This window comes from Alexandromys fortis, unplaced genomic scaffold, assembly GCF_014885135.2.
Source record: "Alexandromys fortis isolate MF-2015 unplaced genomic scaffold, M_Fortis_MF-2015_v1.1 scaffold_69, whole genome shotgun sequence".
NCBI lineage: Eukaryota > Metazoa > Chordata > Mammalia > Rodentia > Cricetidae > Alexandromys > Alexandromys fortis.
In genome coordinates, this window is record NW_026067951.1 from 4,231,854 (window position 1) to 4,249,112 (window position 17,259).

Below are 17,259 nucleotides of genomic sequence, written 5' to 3' on the forward strand. Positions count from 1 at the left end.
TCCCAGGAGGAGGAGGAGGCTGCGCTCCCTTCACATCTGGATTCAGAGCAGGGAGATATTGGATAGCACAATTAAACAGCGATGATGCTGAAGGGGAATAATTATTTTACAATTACCTGTGAGCAGCACATTTACTGCTCTAATTAGTTTTTGTTTCCCACATAGGTTTTTCCAGGAACACTCAGCTCCATTTCTCTTAGGTTCAGCAAGCGTTTTTTCTTAAGGAAAACATAAAAATACATTTTCTGCACGGCTACACAAGTAGCACAGCCCTGACGCTGGCTTCATTATATGACTTGATACTTCCGTGATAGTGGAAACAGACAGGGTGGCAGGAGAACTCGGAGGTGCTAATGAACTGGAAATCATTAGTGGTTTTCAAAGCCTCCCTTTCTTGAGTTTTGTAAAACAAATATTATACTTAGAACTGCCTTGTTCTTTGTGATGACATAATCCATAGCTAAGAATAAAAAAAATATGTCTCTTCCCTGAAAAAAATAAAATTCTGTTTGAAATAATGACTTTCTAAACTTGGGGGAAGTTCAAATTTGGAAGTAAACCAAAGCAATGACTTATTAACTTTGTTCCTTAAAACGTGCTGTGAGTATAACATTTCTATTTAAATGCAAATAAGTGGTGCTAATAAATTGTTGAACATTTATGAGTGTGGTTTATTTTGTTTGTTTTTAAAAATTCCTGTTAATGACCTCAGATTCCTGTTATAAACAGTACCTGAATTTTTGCCCAATATTTGGATTTAGCAGGTGCTAGCTATATCTACATTCATGTGTATCAGGTTTAGCATATAATAACATTAGCTACTTTATGGGAATTCCACCAGTGTTTAACGTGTAAAGAACAAAATCACACACAAAAAGAAAGAAAAAAGGCTAAAAAGAAAAGTTTGGAGATTAAAACCGACTGCATTCTTCAAAGGCCAAACAGTGTTATTAGAGTAGCTGAGGGGAAACACACACCCAAAGTAGGAAACATCATCCCATGAAATCTTAATTACTAGGTTCATATCTGAAAATCCTATCTCCTTTTTATCTTGTCTTTCAAGGTTCTTGTTTTCCTAGTTCACTGCATCTCATCAACAGATGCTGGAGCAATCTCAATCCAGCACATTACAATTAAATAGCAAGACTTATCAATTAAAGTAGTACCTCTGCCCAGATCAAAGATAACATTCACATCCTTAAAGACCTAAAGAACTGTTGGTGTCAGAAGGTGGCTGATACTAAAGTACATACTGTTAACTGAACATCCTACCCCAAAATATTTAAAAACTCTTCATTAAAGATCCATATACATGCATAGCTCTTCTTCCACAGTTTCATTTTAGCCTCTTTTCATGACCATTAAGGAATCAGGTAATAGATGTCATTAACCTTGGCATTTTGTGATTTGTAATTACATTTTCCACATAAAGTTTAAAAGTAATACAAAAGGTGGAAAGGGAGTTCCAAATGCTTTGAATCTTCATACATTTTCCTCAGATGGCACAATTTTGGTTCCCAAGCACACCTGTACAAGAGGCACACTTCCTACCCTCTAGACCTACCACAAGGATGAGAGACCATATAAATCAGGTGTCCTGGCACACAGTAGCCACACAGCTTACTAAACACACACTTTCAGTTTTGCAGGAACAATAATGACTATGCCTCCTGGGGTTAGTCCTACTGCCTCGCAAGAGTTTCTTAATCTATAAAATGAGGTCAGATGAGATGGTCTCAAAGCCCCTTTTAACTTTAACAATGATGTCCTGAGGAGCCCTTTTCAGTTTATTTACATACAGATAAATATTTTTTTTGTCTATTATCAAAAAGCAGATGAGTTCCCCAGGTTTATTAATTTATAGTCAGGTTAATTTTTTTCTCTAAGGCTATTTACTGAATGTGAAAAGAACTGAGATTTCATGTTATCCTTAGCCTCTCCTCAGCCTTCTAACACTGCAAATCCAAATACTGATACGAAACTAACAATTTTCAGGCCACATTTTTTCACCTGTAGTCTCTCATTTCTAAGCCATTACATATTGGTTCTATTTAAAAAGTCTAAGATAGGAGACTCTCTACATGTATCACTAATGAGGTAAAACAAAGAGGAAACACTCATCCCCATTCTCAATTAAAACCAAATTCCCAGCTTAAAATCAAATAAAAAAAACAGTTCCTATTTTCATTATGCTTTTCTATGAATAACAGTTTATAACAACACAAAAATAAACAGCCAAGATTATTTGAAATGCTTATTTCCATTTACAGTTTGCTGGTGAATGTCTAAAATCCCCAAACTTTGAAGCATATGTTACAGCAATTCTATACCACGACAGAGCCTTCAATGATCTGGGCTCTTTAAACACTGGATGGCTCATGGGGCCACCAAGCATAATAATTCATCTCAAAAGCTATTTGTTCATCTGCCTGGAGGACTCAAACATATTACATCGTGCAAACTTATCTAATATATTCCTGTGGGGAAATGCCATTGAGAAAATATGTTCTACTGATTTAGAAAATCAACACCAGAAAAGTCCCCATGCTTATGAGCATGGCCAATATCTAGCAGACTGCATTTAGTTCAAATGGCAATATACTTCATATGACAACCAGTCCCCCAAATAATAAAAGTTTACAGCCATCCTCTCCAGTGTCCGAACACCGCTTTAAAATACACTGCCTAGGTGGGTTTTCTGCTCATATACCTCCAGCCCCCAAACAGTCTCGAGCACGAGTTAGTTACACACTCTTGTGGAAAATATGTCTCAGCGCTCTCAGGACTGTGGAGACACACAACAGTTATCTCGGAAACAAACAAGAAGTGTCATTTGCAAATTCCTTTTTTCTTAGTTCATTTAAGCAATAGCTGGCAAACCCTGAAAACAATCTGGGGTTGATTCCAAAGGCTATCATTTGGAAATCATGAACTTTTGGAAGGAAAGCAGGGTAGAAGTCATATTGAGATTCATAAAAAAAAAAAAAAACCTCCATGGCTGGGATACAAAGGCTCTGTTCAGAGCTAAGAGTCTGAACAAGCCACATTCATCTACCAAATGAAAAGAAGGAATTAAATTTTCATAATCCATAATTGACAAGAGACTACATCTTTCAGAAGCCGTTAATGCTTTAAATTCATAGAACATTCACTAGTTAGATATATTATGTCACTTAGGCAGCAGGTGATCATAAATTCAAAACCATTATCAACCCTTGATGCAGCCCTAACATTCTAGCAAAACAGAGGGAAACACGTAAGGCTTGCACAGTAACTGTGCAGGTACGGATGATGTCTGGGTAAGGTTTGCATTGTAAGAGGACACGATAGAGATCTCTGAAAACTATCATGGGAATGTTACTAATCAAGATTAATTTTCAAAGAAAAGTGCCAAAAGGGAATTCGATATTTTAATTTGTTATCTGATTATCTCTGAGACAGTGAACTTGACCACGTCCTCTCAAGTTAGCAGCCCTAACATCGACAGTTCGTATTTAACGGAGTCGACCATCCTTCTCTCCTACTTGATTTTTTTTTTTTTTTAATTCTAGGGCTTCAATAATTGGCCCCTGTGAAGTTTCTCAAGATTCTCAACTCATAATACTTAACATACCAGAAAAAGAACCTAGCATCACAAGGGGAAGTTAGCTGCCAGGGAAATGGGTCATAAAGCACGGAATGGCTTGAGCATTTTGAAGACTACCATAAGGTGCCAGAAAGCATCTGGGTGTGTTAAGTCTCACAGCGGAGAGAAGAGGAAATTTTGTCCATTATCCTACTGACAGCAGCAGCCCTCTCCGTACACATTGTCAAATACCTCACTTGATAAGAGAAGTCTACACATCCCCTGTCTCAGAAGGACACAGACTTTTCCACCTCTTTTCTGGCAATCCTCTATCTGGGGTTTCTTTACATAACAAGCCAGAAATACAAGTGGATCCCACTGAGATTCCTGAGCTAAAGAGAAACTTCCACAGGAAGACAAACCGGCCAGATAAAAACTGTACATAGTTTCCCTTCCTCGCAGATCCCAGCCCTCCGCTTGTCCCAATAACCGTTCTCTCCTAGTTTGTCGACACGTAAAACCACCAGAATCCCATTAATTATTAAATCACAGGCTGCCTATCAGACAAAACCATCCCGGTTACGTAAAAAAATTACCTCTAATTTCTGCGAGAGAGTACACCTGGCTAGTTTAAGGGGTTTGTAATTATCCCCTTTCTCTCCGCTGTCCTCCTTCCTCCCATCTCAGGACTGAGTGCAAAAGCCAGGGATGTTCCGCCGGGCCACCCCGCATTGCTAATGACAAGAGCGTGCAAGGCGGCACGCGCCCGCCCCTCCCCGGACCCCGCGCCCCCGCCGGCCGGTCCGATCGCTGGACGCCGCGCCCAGCTCGGGCTCCGGCTCGGGCTCGGGCTCCGGGACGCCCGCCGCGCGACCTCCCGCGGGTCCCCTCCCGCCAGCCCCGCGCCGGCACGCCCCGGCAAGGCTGCCCGCTCACCCCGCTCGCCCCGCTCGCCCCGCTCGCCCCGCTCGGCCCGCTCGGCCCTGCGCCGTCCCGGCCGCGTCCTCGGAAGAGCAGACGCCCAGGGAGGCGGCCGCTGCTGCCTCTGAGGAGACGACGCCCCGCTCGGCCACTCGGCCCTCGGCCACTCACATTCTGTCAGCCACGAGCAGGCGGCCCTCGACCATCATGTCCGGGAGGAAATCCAGCTTGAAGGCAGAAGTCATGTTCTCAGCGCACGCGGCGGTAGCGGCGGCGGCGGCGGCGGCGGCGGGGGGCTGTGCGCGCGTCCGAGCGGCCGCGGGCGGGCGGACGGGCGGACGGGCTGGCGGGCGGCGCGAGACGGGCAGGGACAGGTGCGCGCGGCCTCCCCGGGCGGCCGCCGAAGCGGGCACTTGTCACATTCTCTCCCTCGCGCGCTCCACCAATCCTCTCCGCCAGCCAGCGCCGGGGCGGCCTGGTTGCCGAGCGCCAGGTGCGGCGGGCGGGGGCGGAGCTCCCGGGGCGGCCGCTCCACGCTTAACCCCTGCGGGCCCGCCCGGCCGGCCCCGGCGCCCCGGCCTCTGCGCACGGCCCCACCAACCCCGGGGCGCCCGCCGACTGGGGCGGCCCTGCCCAGAACCGGCTCCCGGTTCCCACGGCCGCTCGGAGTGCGAAGCGGCGGGACACCGTCCCCGCGAGTCACCCCCCGTACCCCTCGGGGTGAGGCTGGCCAGCAGCCCCTGGGACGGGCTTCTATATTAGCTCGGAGCAAAGTAACTGGGAGAGGTGGCCCGAGTGACATTTGAGGACAAAGGTGCTGCCTTCAGTATGCCCTTAAACACCGAGAAATAAAGGAGTCTTAAGATGAGAAACGGTCATAAATCGAATTTTTTTTTTAAAAGGGCGAATCTCCAAATTGGTGTTTTCCTATTATTTAACACAAACATTAAAAACCAATGCTGTGATTTGTGGGAAGATATTCTACGAGGAATTGAGAGAAAAGCGGCAAATAAATAGATGCTTAGCAAAAGTTTTCAAGAAAAGTAGTTTATAAGGCGGCGTACTGTCCTCGTTTGGTTGTTTGGTTATTTGGGTTAAAACAAACTTTTCACAGTGTAGACACGTGCATGTTTGATTTCATGTTCTAAGTCAACCTCATAAATTGCACACTAGAAACTTTATAGCTTACTTTTTGTGGTAATAACTTATATTTCATTTCCAAATGGCATGTCTGAAACTTTGAGATAATGCATATGTATACACTAAGTATATGTGTACACATAGGCATATATACATAATAATATAGACATAGTATGTATCTTTTATGGTTTTGTTTGATTCTTATTTCCACTCTATGCTGTTATTATTCTAAAGACAACCAGAGCATTGTACTAAGGCATTGGTTTGCTTTTTTTTTTTTCACACAAATCAAGGCATGCCTGGATTATGGTAGTCAAATAGTTAAACTAAGAGAACAATAGTTAGACTATCAGACACAATATAAAGAAAGGATGTAATTTTTCCTTTCTACTTTCTTGCCTGACATTGGGAACTCTCCTTGGAGATTATAAGACAAAACAGTTATGTGTCAGTTTTAAATGCAGATGGGTTGGTGAGCATTATGGAGTAACAGGCCTGTGCTATTAAGTTAAATACATATAACCGAACTTAACTGATTCCTTCTTCAGCTGAACAGCCTATCTGGCTTTTAGCCCCCTAACTGCAGGGTAGTTCAAATGGAAGACTTGATTAACTTTCATTTTTAAATACTGCCTTTCTGGAGGAGCCAGGTCCCAGTTTATAATGAATTGACAGACACTTGTATCAAAAATGAATTACTAGAACAAAACCATACCCAAGCTTTTTCCCCCAATGTGTTTTTGTTCCTTACCACGCTATTGGCAGCTACTTTTGAAATTACCTTACTGAAGTAGTTAGCTGTATAACCGAAGACAAATCTTGACAATTCTGAATCTCCTATTATATACTCTTTGCAAAACCCTGGATGCATGCAATGGGCTGACTGTATAGCAAATTTAAGACAGAACAAACAGAGCCAACCTTCAAAACAAACAACACACAACCACACTGAAAGAAAAACTATTTGTAAATCAGCTACAGAATAAAGCTCCTTGTATACCTATATTCTATAAGGTAGAAATGGCTTTATAACATATACACTTCTAAAATATTTATTTTCTCTTTAATTGCATGTGAATTAGTTGGGCAAAGCTGTGGGGAAGTCCTCTTACTGACTTAAGCCTTCTCAGCAGTTTGTTAAATTCTAGCCTCAAATCCCTTGAGGCAATAGTGGATTCAAAGCAGCTTTTAATCATATATAAGGAGGGCGAAGTAGGATGTAAGTAGGTCATAGGGAGAGAATTACAAGTGCATAGGCTATTGCCTTATTTAACAACTACAGTGGAGCATGCTTCTCAAAGCACGGTTGCTTTGGCCATTTGAAGTTAGAAGCAAAACCGGGGTCAAAAATAAAAGAAAACTACACGACATGGAATATGCTGATGTGAACCAAGAGAAGCGTGCGGAGTGCAGCTGAGTTTAAACACCCTGGCTGGCAGATACACACATAATGGTGTGATTGCATAGGCACCTGATGGAGAAGCCACCGGGAAGCAAAGTGTGCTCACTCCTCCACCTGACAGGTGATGTGTAAGTCTCCCAGTGACAGCTTTTATTTCTCGTGTCTGTTCAGTTTCTGTGATCACATCACATGCATGCTGTCCACTTCTGAAAATCAACTTAACATAAAAAATAAAACTCAACCAAATGGCTCTTGATAAAGAGCTTCAATTTTTCATTTTACTGCTTTGGTAGGAAAAAAAAAAAAGACTCAACAAGGATCGTTTTTAAATTTCCCCACAGCAGTGAGCCATCAGGTATCATGTGTGGCAGTTAAAATTAACTGGCAGACAGCTTCACTGGGCCACAATTGAAAGCTTGGGTTCAATGAAGAGGGATTTTAAAGCCAAGGATCTTATCAAGAGCAGTGAAAGGGGACGAGGACATTAGCACGGTCTCTCTTGTGGACATGAACCACCTTGTGCAGACATCCCTGGGGACCAGGCGAGCAGGAACAATGAAGTTTCTTCGTAGTTTTAGCTCCGTTGGAACAAAACCTTAAGCTCTTCTCTACCCCATCCCCCCACCTCCCCTAATTGTCTCCTTTTTTTAATCAACTTGCTATTCATTTCCCAAACAAAAGGCAATTCAAGAATTGGAAGCACTTCAAGGGAAAGTTTCTGAATGACCTCATTTTATATGAGGCTTTCCAAGGCAAAGCAGTGCACTGTGCTGTTTCAGCTCCCCTTCCCCTCCTCAGCATCCCAGGCCGTTGTGTCCAATGGCCATTGTGTGAGCACTGAATTATCACTAGTGTTAAAAACAAGTCTCAATAAAGCAGGGTGCTAATAAACGCCTTGCACATGGCTTAAATGGAAGAACCCTCTTCCTGCCACTCTACTCAATGAACCAGAATACATTCCACTGACTGGATCTTTCAACGTGCTTTAGCAAAATGTAGACAGCGATTTGAAAACTGTCGTCTGACAGGCCATGATTCGTGTTCATAATAAAAGGAGTTTATTTTCTTCTTCTGCAGATAACGTTGTATAAGACAAATTTCTATCTTATCACTCCTACTCTTTACTCCCCCCATAATTGTGCCTTTAAAAGCACACTAGCTATTCGCAATTAACAAACACGTGCTAGTATTGTTCGCCGGACTCCAAATGCCCCATTTATAAAAGCATTTCTTCACTGCCCTCACCACTGGCTACTCAGTACAAACCAAAGGCCAAAACATCTTTTCCCTATCACACTTTTGAATTCAAATTTTATTAACATAGTTGCTTCAGTTTTAAAAACAAAACAACAAGCCCAAATGCGCTCAGAGCCACTTGGAGCAAGAAATGCGGGCCCTATTATGAGATTTCCCCCCCCCATCATTTCCAAGCAATAAACTTGAAATCCACATGAATTTTAAGTACCTGAGAGAGTATCTCGCTTTGTGGGCATGTGTTTATTTGTGTCTCATTCCAGTTTCGATAGCAACTTACAGAAAATAAACAATGCCTTAAAAAGAAAGGTTTCAAACAACTCTAAACAAGTCCTTAAGCAATACATTATAAAGATAGCTTTGCTCCATAAAGTTTATCACTTAATAAACTTATCCGTAATCATGAATCTAAAGCTATTGAGCCTGTTCTCCCCATACTGAGTGCATCCTGAACACACGTCTACAACTAGATAGGTAAAATTAAACACCCATGCGGATAAAGTAGTGATCAAGCAGTCGTTTTACGTTTTGACGGGAATATTAAATACCCTGTCTTCTTGGAGAACAGTTTCTACTGACGTGTTGCAGTCTTACTTGTCGTTATTGTTTCAGTTTGTTTTCAATAGAGCCAAAGTACAGCAGGGTGAATTTTTCTTCCTTCTGAAGAGGCCCTTCAGTGGAGGCTGCTTCTTTGCATACCTACCTTGGCACTGGGAAATGAGATGCCCCTCCAGAGTTGTCAGGGATCTCCATTCCAAGGGCAGAGAATGCTAATATCCGGGGTCTTTGAGACCCAGAGCTCAGCCATCGCCTCATTTCCCCAACTAACCTGCCCTTTGCCTTTTCTCCTTTCTCCATGACTCCACTCCTGCAGCCTTTAATCTTTTTCCTGCTCCGCCTTCTCTTCCTTTCTGTGTCCCCCCTCACTTTTTCTTTCTCCCTTTCAAATGGAAGCCAGACAACTTCTGCACCCTCCTCTACAGCTCTGTGCCTGAGGTGGTGGGTGGCCACCAAAGTAAAGAGAGGCACTGGCCGAGGGTTACTTATTTGTACCAGAAATCGGATTTCACTCGCCTTGACCAAGGCTGATTTCTGAAGTAGCAACAGCTGTCTCTATGGGGAGCAGCAGGATTCCTTTCCAGACACAGCCGGGGGCAACAAGGGGGAGCATGGGAGATTGTGTACCACCAGGCAGGAAAATAAGATGTGAACACTGGGAAGAAGTCTGGGGACGGGGTGGGGAGAAGAAAAAAGGCTTCCCTATCTAGCATGGAGCTTTGCACACAGAAGGTATTGGAGGGGTTGGGGGTAGCCTTTGAAGGAATGTTCCAGCAGTCTTTGGAAGTTACTGAGATTTGTCAAATGATACTTGTGCCCTTATCTGGTGCCAGCCTGGCGGGAGAAACAAAATTTATACTTATCAGAATGAAGTTTCTTATTCCCTTCTAATCCACCCATCAACACCCCACCCCATCAAATGTTTCCCCTTAATCCACAGAAAGTTATTTGACTCTCTCCCAAGTTGTCAAATTTTAAAAAGGAGAAATCGCTGCTTGACAAAGTACAACAGCTGAGCAGCAACAGCTGGGCCAGCACAGTTGCCGGCATAACAGGAGGTCCCAGAGAGAGCAGGAACAGGTGGGCATGGAATAAAAAGAAATGGACAAATGGATGTGGTAAGTTTTTGGCTTGGGGTTGTCTGAGGCAGATCTTATCCGGGATCAGAATCTCCGATGACAAAGACAATTGGCCTGACTTGTCTGGGGCTTCTTTTTCCTGAGCAAATACAACTGGAAGAAGAATGAGGATTAAGAGACTAAAAGGTTGTGTTTCTATGAAAGAAAGCACACGAATCTACTTTACTCACAGTGATACCTGATCCCCAGCAAAGAGATCTGGGCCCCTAAAATCAGAAGGTATCAGATTTGGTGTTTACAGATCAGACCCTTTGGGACAAATGGTACTTTCAGACTGAGTGAAAGATTGTGAGATTTAAGGACCAAACCTGTTGGATTTTGAATTTCATTTCGTCAAAGAATTGATGGACATTGAAACAAAGTCATTTAATTTTCTGATTCACCAACTAGACCTTTGTCTTATGTGTGGCCATCACTACCTAGTAGAGATGAATGGATGACAATTCAAAGCCTGCCATGATCCTCAGATAAGTATAATGTGTTAGCCTAATTATTACTACAGCGATTATATAACTGAGCTATTAAAGTGACGTGTAGGTTGAAAATATATCAAGGTATTGAGATCGGGAAAAATTTCCCACTATAACAGTTCAAATCTGGAACCCCTTTTATTCTATAAGAGAGGTTTTAGAAGATCCCACATGGACTATTTAAATTTGCTTTTGGTGCTAATTCCTACTAAGTCTATTAGAGGAAATTTCTTTCTTTCTTTCTCTTGGCAGAACCACACAAAATCTTCATGGAAATTTTGCCATTTCACAGAAGTAGTCTAACTGTCTATCTGGGGTGAAGATAATGTGTATATTTTCTTTCTGTCTTGGCTCTTTATGTCTATTGTCGAGTGTAAAGCTGCTACTTAATCCTCAAGTCTCTCAAATCTCTCTTAATTCTAATAGCTACATTTGCCCTACTTTAGAGGAATATGGCAAGAAAGGAGGTGAGATGAGACTTTGGGAATTAATGAAGAGAAGTGACTAAGCTCAAGAGCTTGTTTTGCTTGGTTTTAAAAACAAAGATAGATGTTGTCTCCTGCCACTCCCTTATTTTGGTCTTGCTCATCCTTCACAGCCAAATTCAACTTCTACCTATGGCATTTTGTCTCCAATCCTTCTCCAGCCATCATTCCTTTTTTTCCCCATGAGACTTGGAGCTATTTGATGGTCCAGCGTGTCTTTTATTGAACACTATGTGTATGCTGTTTGATTGGTTAGGACTACAATATGACATTTTTAATATTCATGGTGCTTTAAAATTCTCTGTTGTTCTACCCCATATCAGTTGTGTAGATTAAAGTCCAAGACAAATGAAGCAAGAACACTTTCTTCTGAGACTTCATGAGTACCAAGTGTGGTGGCATACTCCTATAAATCCAGTGTGGGGGAGGCTGAGGCAGGAGGATATGGAGTTTGAGACCAGCATGGGCTGTATATGGAGATCCTGTCTAAAAGTACAATGAAGATCTTATAAACTCTAAGGTAAGCAAGTGAGAACTCCCAAGAAGTAATGCTTTCAAGCAATTACCTCCCTTATTTCCCTAATCCGTTCTCCTTTACTGTTGGTCTTTATTTCTTCTGGCCCACAAATCCTACACTCTCCCAAAAACTGGCACTGGAAGGTAAGTTAAAGGAAATGTGATTCAGGAACAATAGAGCAGCTGAAACCGTGAGCTGTGACCAAGGTCTTGATGAGATCTTGAGTGATGGTCCACTGATAAACAGTTTTATCAATGCAAATCAAGTGCATGTGCCAATCACAGCGTATGGTGGGAATGCTGCCACATGGATTTTAACATGGTAAATATCTGGGGCTGGTGGCTCAGTGTTTAAGATCACATAGTAAGCATGTAGAGAACCCGAGGTCAGTTCCCGGTACCTTGTGTGGGTGGCTAATAACCATCTACAACTCCAGCTCCCAGGTATCCAACATATAACCACACATATACATATACCCTCAACTCTCTTGCATGTGCACACTCATACCCAGAATACCCATATAAATAATTAACAACAATATAAACCACTAATTTTTTTTTTTACATGGCAAGTATCATTGGGCTTGGTGGCATAGACCTGTGATCCCAGCTACTCAGCAGATTGAGTTGGGAGGATCAGCCTGGGCTACAAAATGAGTTCAAGGCCATCCTGGTCAACTTAGTGAGATACAGTCTCCAAAGAAAACCAAAAGGTGGTGCAGAGATTGCTGGATAGTGTTCAGTAACAGAGCCCTTATCTCCCATCTTCCAAATCACAGGTTCCATTCACAGTAACAGGAAAAAAAAATGAGAAGCAAATATCAAATTGTCACTGCCCAGGGAAGGAAATCCCTGGGCCTGGACCTGTAGTCCTTCCCACTCTGACCTCGATGACTTCAGTTATGTGATTTTACTATTCTCAGTCTCAGTTTTCCCATCTTTAAAATGGAAACAACTATAATGACCAGTTGGTATCTATGAGAATTACATTAGGTGAAAAGAACAGAAACGCTTAATGTAATGCGAGGCAAAGAGTAATTGCGAATAAGTCTTAACTGTATTCTTTTTATAATAACATCTCATATTCTAATCTTCGTCAGAAACTAAACATGGCAGTGGAGAAGGAAGAAAGCCCGTCTTAATCTTACTGCGTTAAGGTTTTAAATGATGTGTCTAAAGTCTAATTGAGATGGCAGAGATAGGGTACTGTTCTGTAAAGAAAGAGGACCTGGGACGCCAGTCAAAGTAAAGGAAGGATAAACAATCAGGACCTGTGGCCCTTGTTTTAGGACCAAGATCTGGAGCTTTCCAAGAAAGTGGAAAACTACGGGTACCTTTATTCAGAGACCACTCACTCGGAAGCTGATAGAAGCCAGCCTCACATCTATGCAGAGCTCCTACTGATTCTGACTGTGAGCTTCCTCAAGAAGTACATAAAAAATCATGAATCTCAAGTGTACCAGCAGTATACAAGCTCCTCCTTGCAACTCAACAAACTTTGCTGAATGGAATTTTTTTTCAGGTAAATTCTGATTTTTTTGTTGTTGTTGTTGTTTCTTGGAGGCATGCTGATAGTTCTGCTTCATAAACTCCAATGATTCAACCTGATTCTGTGTAGCCTACACTGGACAGATCAACCTGAAGTGTGCCAAGGTAGCAGCAGCTTAACCTGCCCTCATGATACCTGTCACTCTGGTCCATCCTCTCTCTACAGACGTCACTTCCTGTTAACTTAGTTTTAGCCTACAGGGAAACACGCCAGCGTGGGTCACAAGAGGAAAGCCGTGGAAAAGATGAACACGCCCACTCAGGATCATTTCTAATGCCTTTCTACGATGCCTGAAGGTGGATTTGGGGACAAAATGAACTTTTCACCAGGTCAGAGTCCACCAGCAGCGACTCTGAGTTGAGTGAAGCCCAACACACACACACACCAACTTTGTTGTTTTGTGCCAGTGATTGCAAGGGCACCCCAGCTCTCCGGGACTTCATTTTTGCTCTGAGTGGGCTACAAGCTAATACCTCGTATTTTCATATTCTCACACTATCTTCCTTCTCTGGCAGCCTCTTCCTAATGTCAGCTGAGAAAAAAAAATACCACAAAATAATTATAATTTATTTCATACCACCACAGCCTCGTCTTTTCTACAGAACAAAAGTCACCTTATCTCAGGAAAACTCACAAGTCCAGTAATTAAGGAGGCAATCTGTAGTTCGGGAAATGAGAAAGAAGAGTCTCTCCCTGGCCACCAAGTCCCTTGGGAATTAGCAAAATAAAGAAATCATGGGGAAGCTGTGAGACGCGATGCAAGGAGACATCACTGTCACCAAGTGGACTTGAACTTGCCATGGTGCGAAGAAGGGTAAATAGAAGCCACCGTACCGAGTGCTGCCAGGCAAACTGTATCTGTTCGTAACTTTTATTCAAACATCTACATTACACAAAGGTTGGATATTTTTAATTTAATCACTATCATGATAAGAAATCAAGTCAGGTCTTCGCGTACACATGCTGGCACCTTCCACACCAAGCAAGCATCCCCATGTACCATGTTCTTTTTTCATTTCACCTCTCCTCCCATCAACCTGGATGTTTCCAGGGCTGTGAGCAATGAACTTTCCATCAGCTACATTTTCACCTAATTAACCCCCCTGATTACAATAATTAGTATTGATTCACTCTTTGAATGACTTCCCAGGTATTCAAGCACAATTCGCAGTTAGCTATAAAGTTCTAGATATGAATATTAGTTAAATGCTCTTCATCATTTTTCCAGCCCCCAAAGGATATCTTGCAATTTTATCCAGTCACATAAAAAGAGAAGAGCCAATAAAGAAATATCGTCAGGTTTCATCCTTACAAAGAAAAGAGTTTTAATACACAGGAGGTTATAGATCGTGGGCTGTGGTCTGGTGAACACATTTATGTAAATATTCCCGAGGCTTCTACATAAAGGGACTTGGGGTGCAATTGTTATTCTCCAGCGAAAGAAATTATTTTACCAATTTGAATCTTTGCCTATTCCTTTTCTTAAGGTCTGAAGTTATAATTAAAATTTATTTCTATGTTTGTTTAGATCACCATCCTGGAAAAATCATTGACCATGGAGTGAATAACATGATACATTATTCTGTTACTCTTGTAGGTACGATAGTAGACAAGTTTGCCAACTCCCAACAATATAATATAATTTTTTTATCAGCATAAAGAAAAACACATTGTTCAGTATGATGGATACTGGAATTGTATGTGGGGCAGGGGAGAGGTTTGGGGTCCCAAATTCTGGAAACTGGTAGTGTATCAGAGCACCAGAGAAGGGAGGAAAGTGGAATTTCCCCTAGTTCTGGCTTAACTACGAGCACTCAGAGATTTAAGTGAATATATCACAGTTAAATAATTACCAATTTAGAAAACAAAAATTCTACGTGGTGGTCTCCTAATGATTTCCTTATTTAAATGAATTCCTGACAAGTATCTAGCAAGCATGGAGACTTCTTTGCTCTCAGACCACACACACACACACACACACACACACACACACACACACACTGATTTGCAACCTGTGCTTTAGATTGAAATTTTCCCATGAAAGCGGAACCTGGGTGTGCTGGTAACAGTTGGTTAGCCTCGGATATGAAGCTTCACCCATTACCTTTTATGAGCTCATCCTAAAAGCAATTATTGGTATACCCAATGCAAGGAGCCATTCAGATCCCTTTGGAACTAAGGGGACATAACAAGCATGCTTTTAAAATCCACTCTATTCACAATGGGTAACTTAAAGAATATTATTACATCGCACACATATGCTTTGGGTGTACCTAAGCTCTGAAAATATTACCGGCAGGAAATCTCAACTTGCAAAGGCAATTCTGGATAACCGAAAACATTTATGTAAACAATTCTACATTAAGCATTTAACAAGATTTCACCTTAAGTTTAAAAAATTAAAATTCATGCCCAAATGTAAGGAATAACTGGCATTTCATATTTGTGTTTTGATAAGAAGCACATACATCTCCTTTTTTATTGATGGGGAGCATCATCAGCTTGAGCAAAAATCTACCAGGAAATATTTGAAACCAATTTTATCTTTTAATTTTATTCATTGCAACAATGCCCCCTTTGTTTCTCAAATTAGGCCCCTAGTCTTATTCTATGAATTTGCTAATATATATCTAATATATTGATCTGGCACAAACAGTACATTAAGCAAAGCACTAAAATATTCTAAATACATATTCTTCATAGACGTCAACCTTAGGAAGAGAATTTTCATGTAAATCAATTACTTTTTATTTTATGGTCTGTTCTTTTTATATCTAATGTGTAATAAAAATGGTGTCGACATTTGAGAAGTTTGAACCAGATTTTTTCATATTCTCTCCTACAGTCTCATAATTTTCACCTTAGAAACCAATGTTCATCCTATAAAATGAAAGGCATTTGAATAGGTGTGAAATACTTGCCTTGCACAGAAATGCAGTTTATAAGAATATAAGCCTTAAGTTAGAGATCACTATATTCCACCGAAGCCTTTAACATAATAAAGTAACAGAACACAATAGTTTTGTGATCAAAATTAAAAAGGCAAAAGTTCTTACTTGTCCTTGGATTTCTAAACTCTTTGTCTGTGAATGGCAGAACAGAAAACTAAAAACTGGGATTTCTGATTGCTTAAGCATTAAACATACCGCTGTTAACTTCTCTCTCGTGCTACATTCCGTAAGTCCCCAAAAAGGGCACATCTTAAAACCCTAAGCATTAGCTACAGGAGACGCAGGTCTGATCAACAAGGCATTCGCCACAATGATAACAGTATTACAAGCATTCTCAATCAATAAGTTTTCTTTCTGTAGTTAGCAGGGAGGCAAGCTATAAATCTCTAACTTAATCCAGCTAACGTAACTGCAAAATGCAAAAAGCTCCGAGAATGGTAGATAATAAATTTTTAAAAGCATAAAACCACAAATAAGCAGACCCAAAGCTCTTCACTCTGATAGTCCATACAAACAAGATTATAGGAGATAAAAGGAGGTGTTGAGGAAAACACACACACACACACACACACACACACACACACACGGGGAAAAAAACAGCCCCAGACAAGCATTAAGCTAGTTTGACAGCTCCATTGTTCGACCGGTCCCATTGTCAGACCCAAAGATGTATTCAGTGCTACAATGTCTGCGAGCAAATAAACAAAAGACTGCATTTTAAAAAGCAGGATGCCAAATCTATCATAATTCTCTCTCAGCTTCCCAAAAGGTCAGCTGTGCCGCCTTCTTGGTCTACGATAGAACCCCAACACCCATGCAGGAAGCAGATATCTGCTTCCCCACACATGAGGACCCAGGACGCCATGCAAGAACAGAGGTCTCCAAACAGGTACACATTTTGGCAAACAGGATAAAGTGATCCAAACCTGCTAACACGGGACGACTATTTAGGTGGCTAAGTCCAGATTAGAGTGGTATTTGGAACGCAAGTCTAATATGGAGTCTCCTCAGCTCCTTTTTCGGTGATTATTCCATGCAGAGTGCATAATAATGAAAGAGGCTTAGACATTGCAAAGGAAAAGACGAACCAACAGCCAGATTCGGAACCCTTAAAGCATCCACTGGCTGCTCATAGATAGCAGGGAGCAGATGCATGGTCTGCTTTCAAAAGGCAACTAGTACACATACAACTCCCTCACAACAGCCCATCTCCTTTCTCTCCCTGGCTCTCTCTCTCTCCTCTCTCCCCCAATCTCTTGGTCTCAATTTCATTTCTCTCTCTCTCTCTCTGTTTAGATTCTTTTTTCCC

The 17,259-nt window shown here is 41.7% G+C and overlaps 1 protein-coding gene across 16 annotated transcripts in view; it reads right to left on the reverse strand.

Annotated features, from left to right (window-relative positions):
• Celf2 (CUGBP Elav-like family member 2) overlaps window positions 1–17,259 on the reverse strand; it is a 520,719-nt gene that overhangs the window by 303,164 nt on the left and 200,296 nt on the right. For 2 of the 16 annotated variants that reach the window (XM_050150626.1, XM_050150615.1), the window contains exon 1: window positions 4,658–5,263. The exons of 7 other annotated variants lie outside the window; for them this stretch is intronic. In XM_050150626.1, the coding sequence (XP_050006583.1) occupies window positions 4,658–4,731 (74 nt within the window). In that variant the 5' untranslated portion in view covers window positions 4,732–5,263. Of the gene's footprint in view, window positions 1–4,161; window positions 4,183–4,657; window positions 5,277–17,259 lie in introns of those variants that run through there. 7 more of the 16 variants (XM_050150624.1, XM_050150625.1, XM_050150612.1 and 4 more) reach the window with 7 other exon arrangements.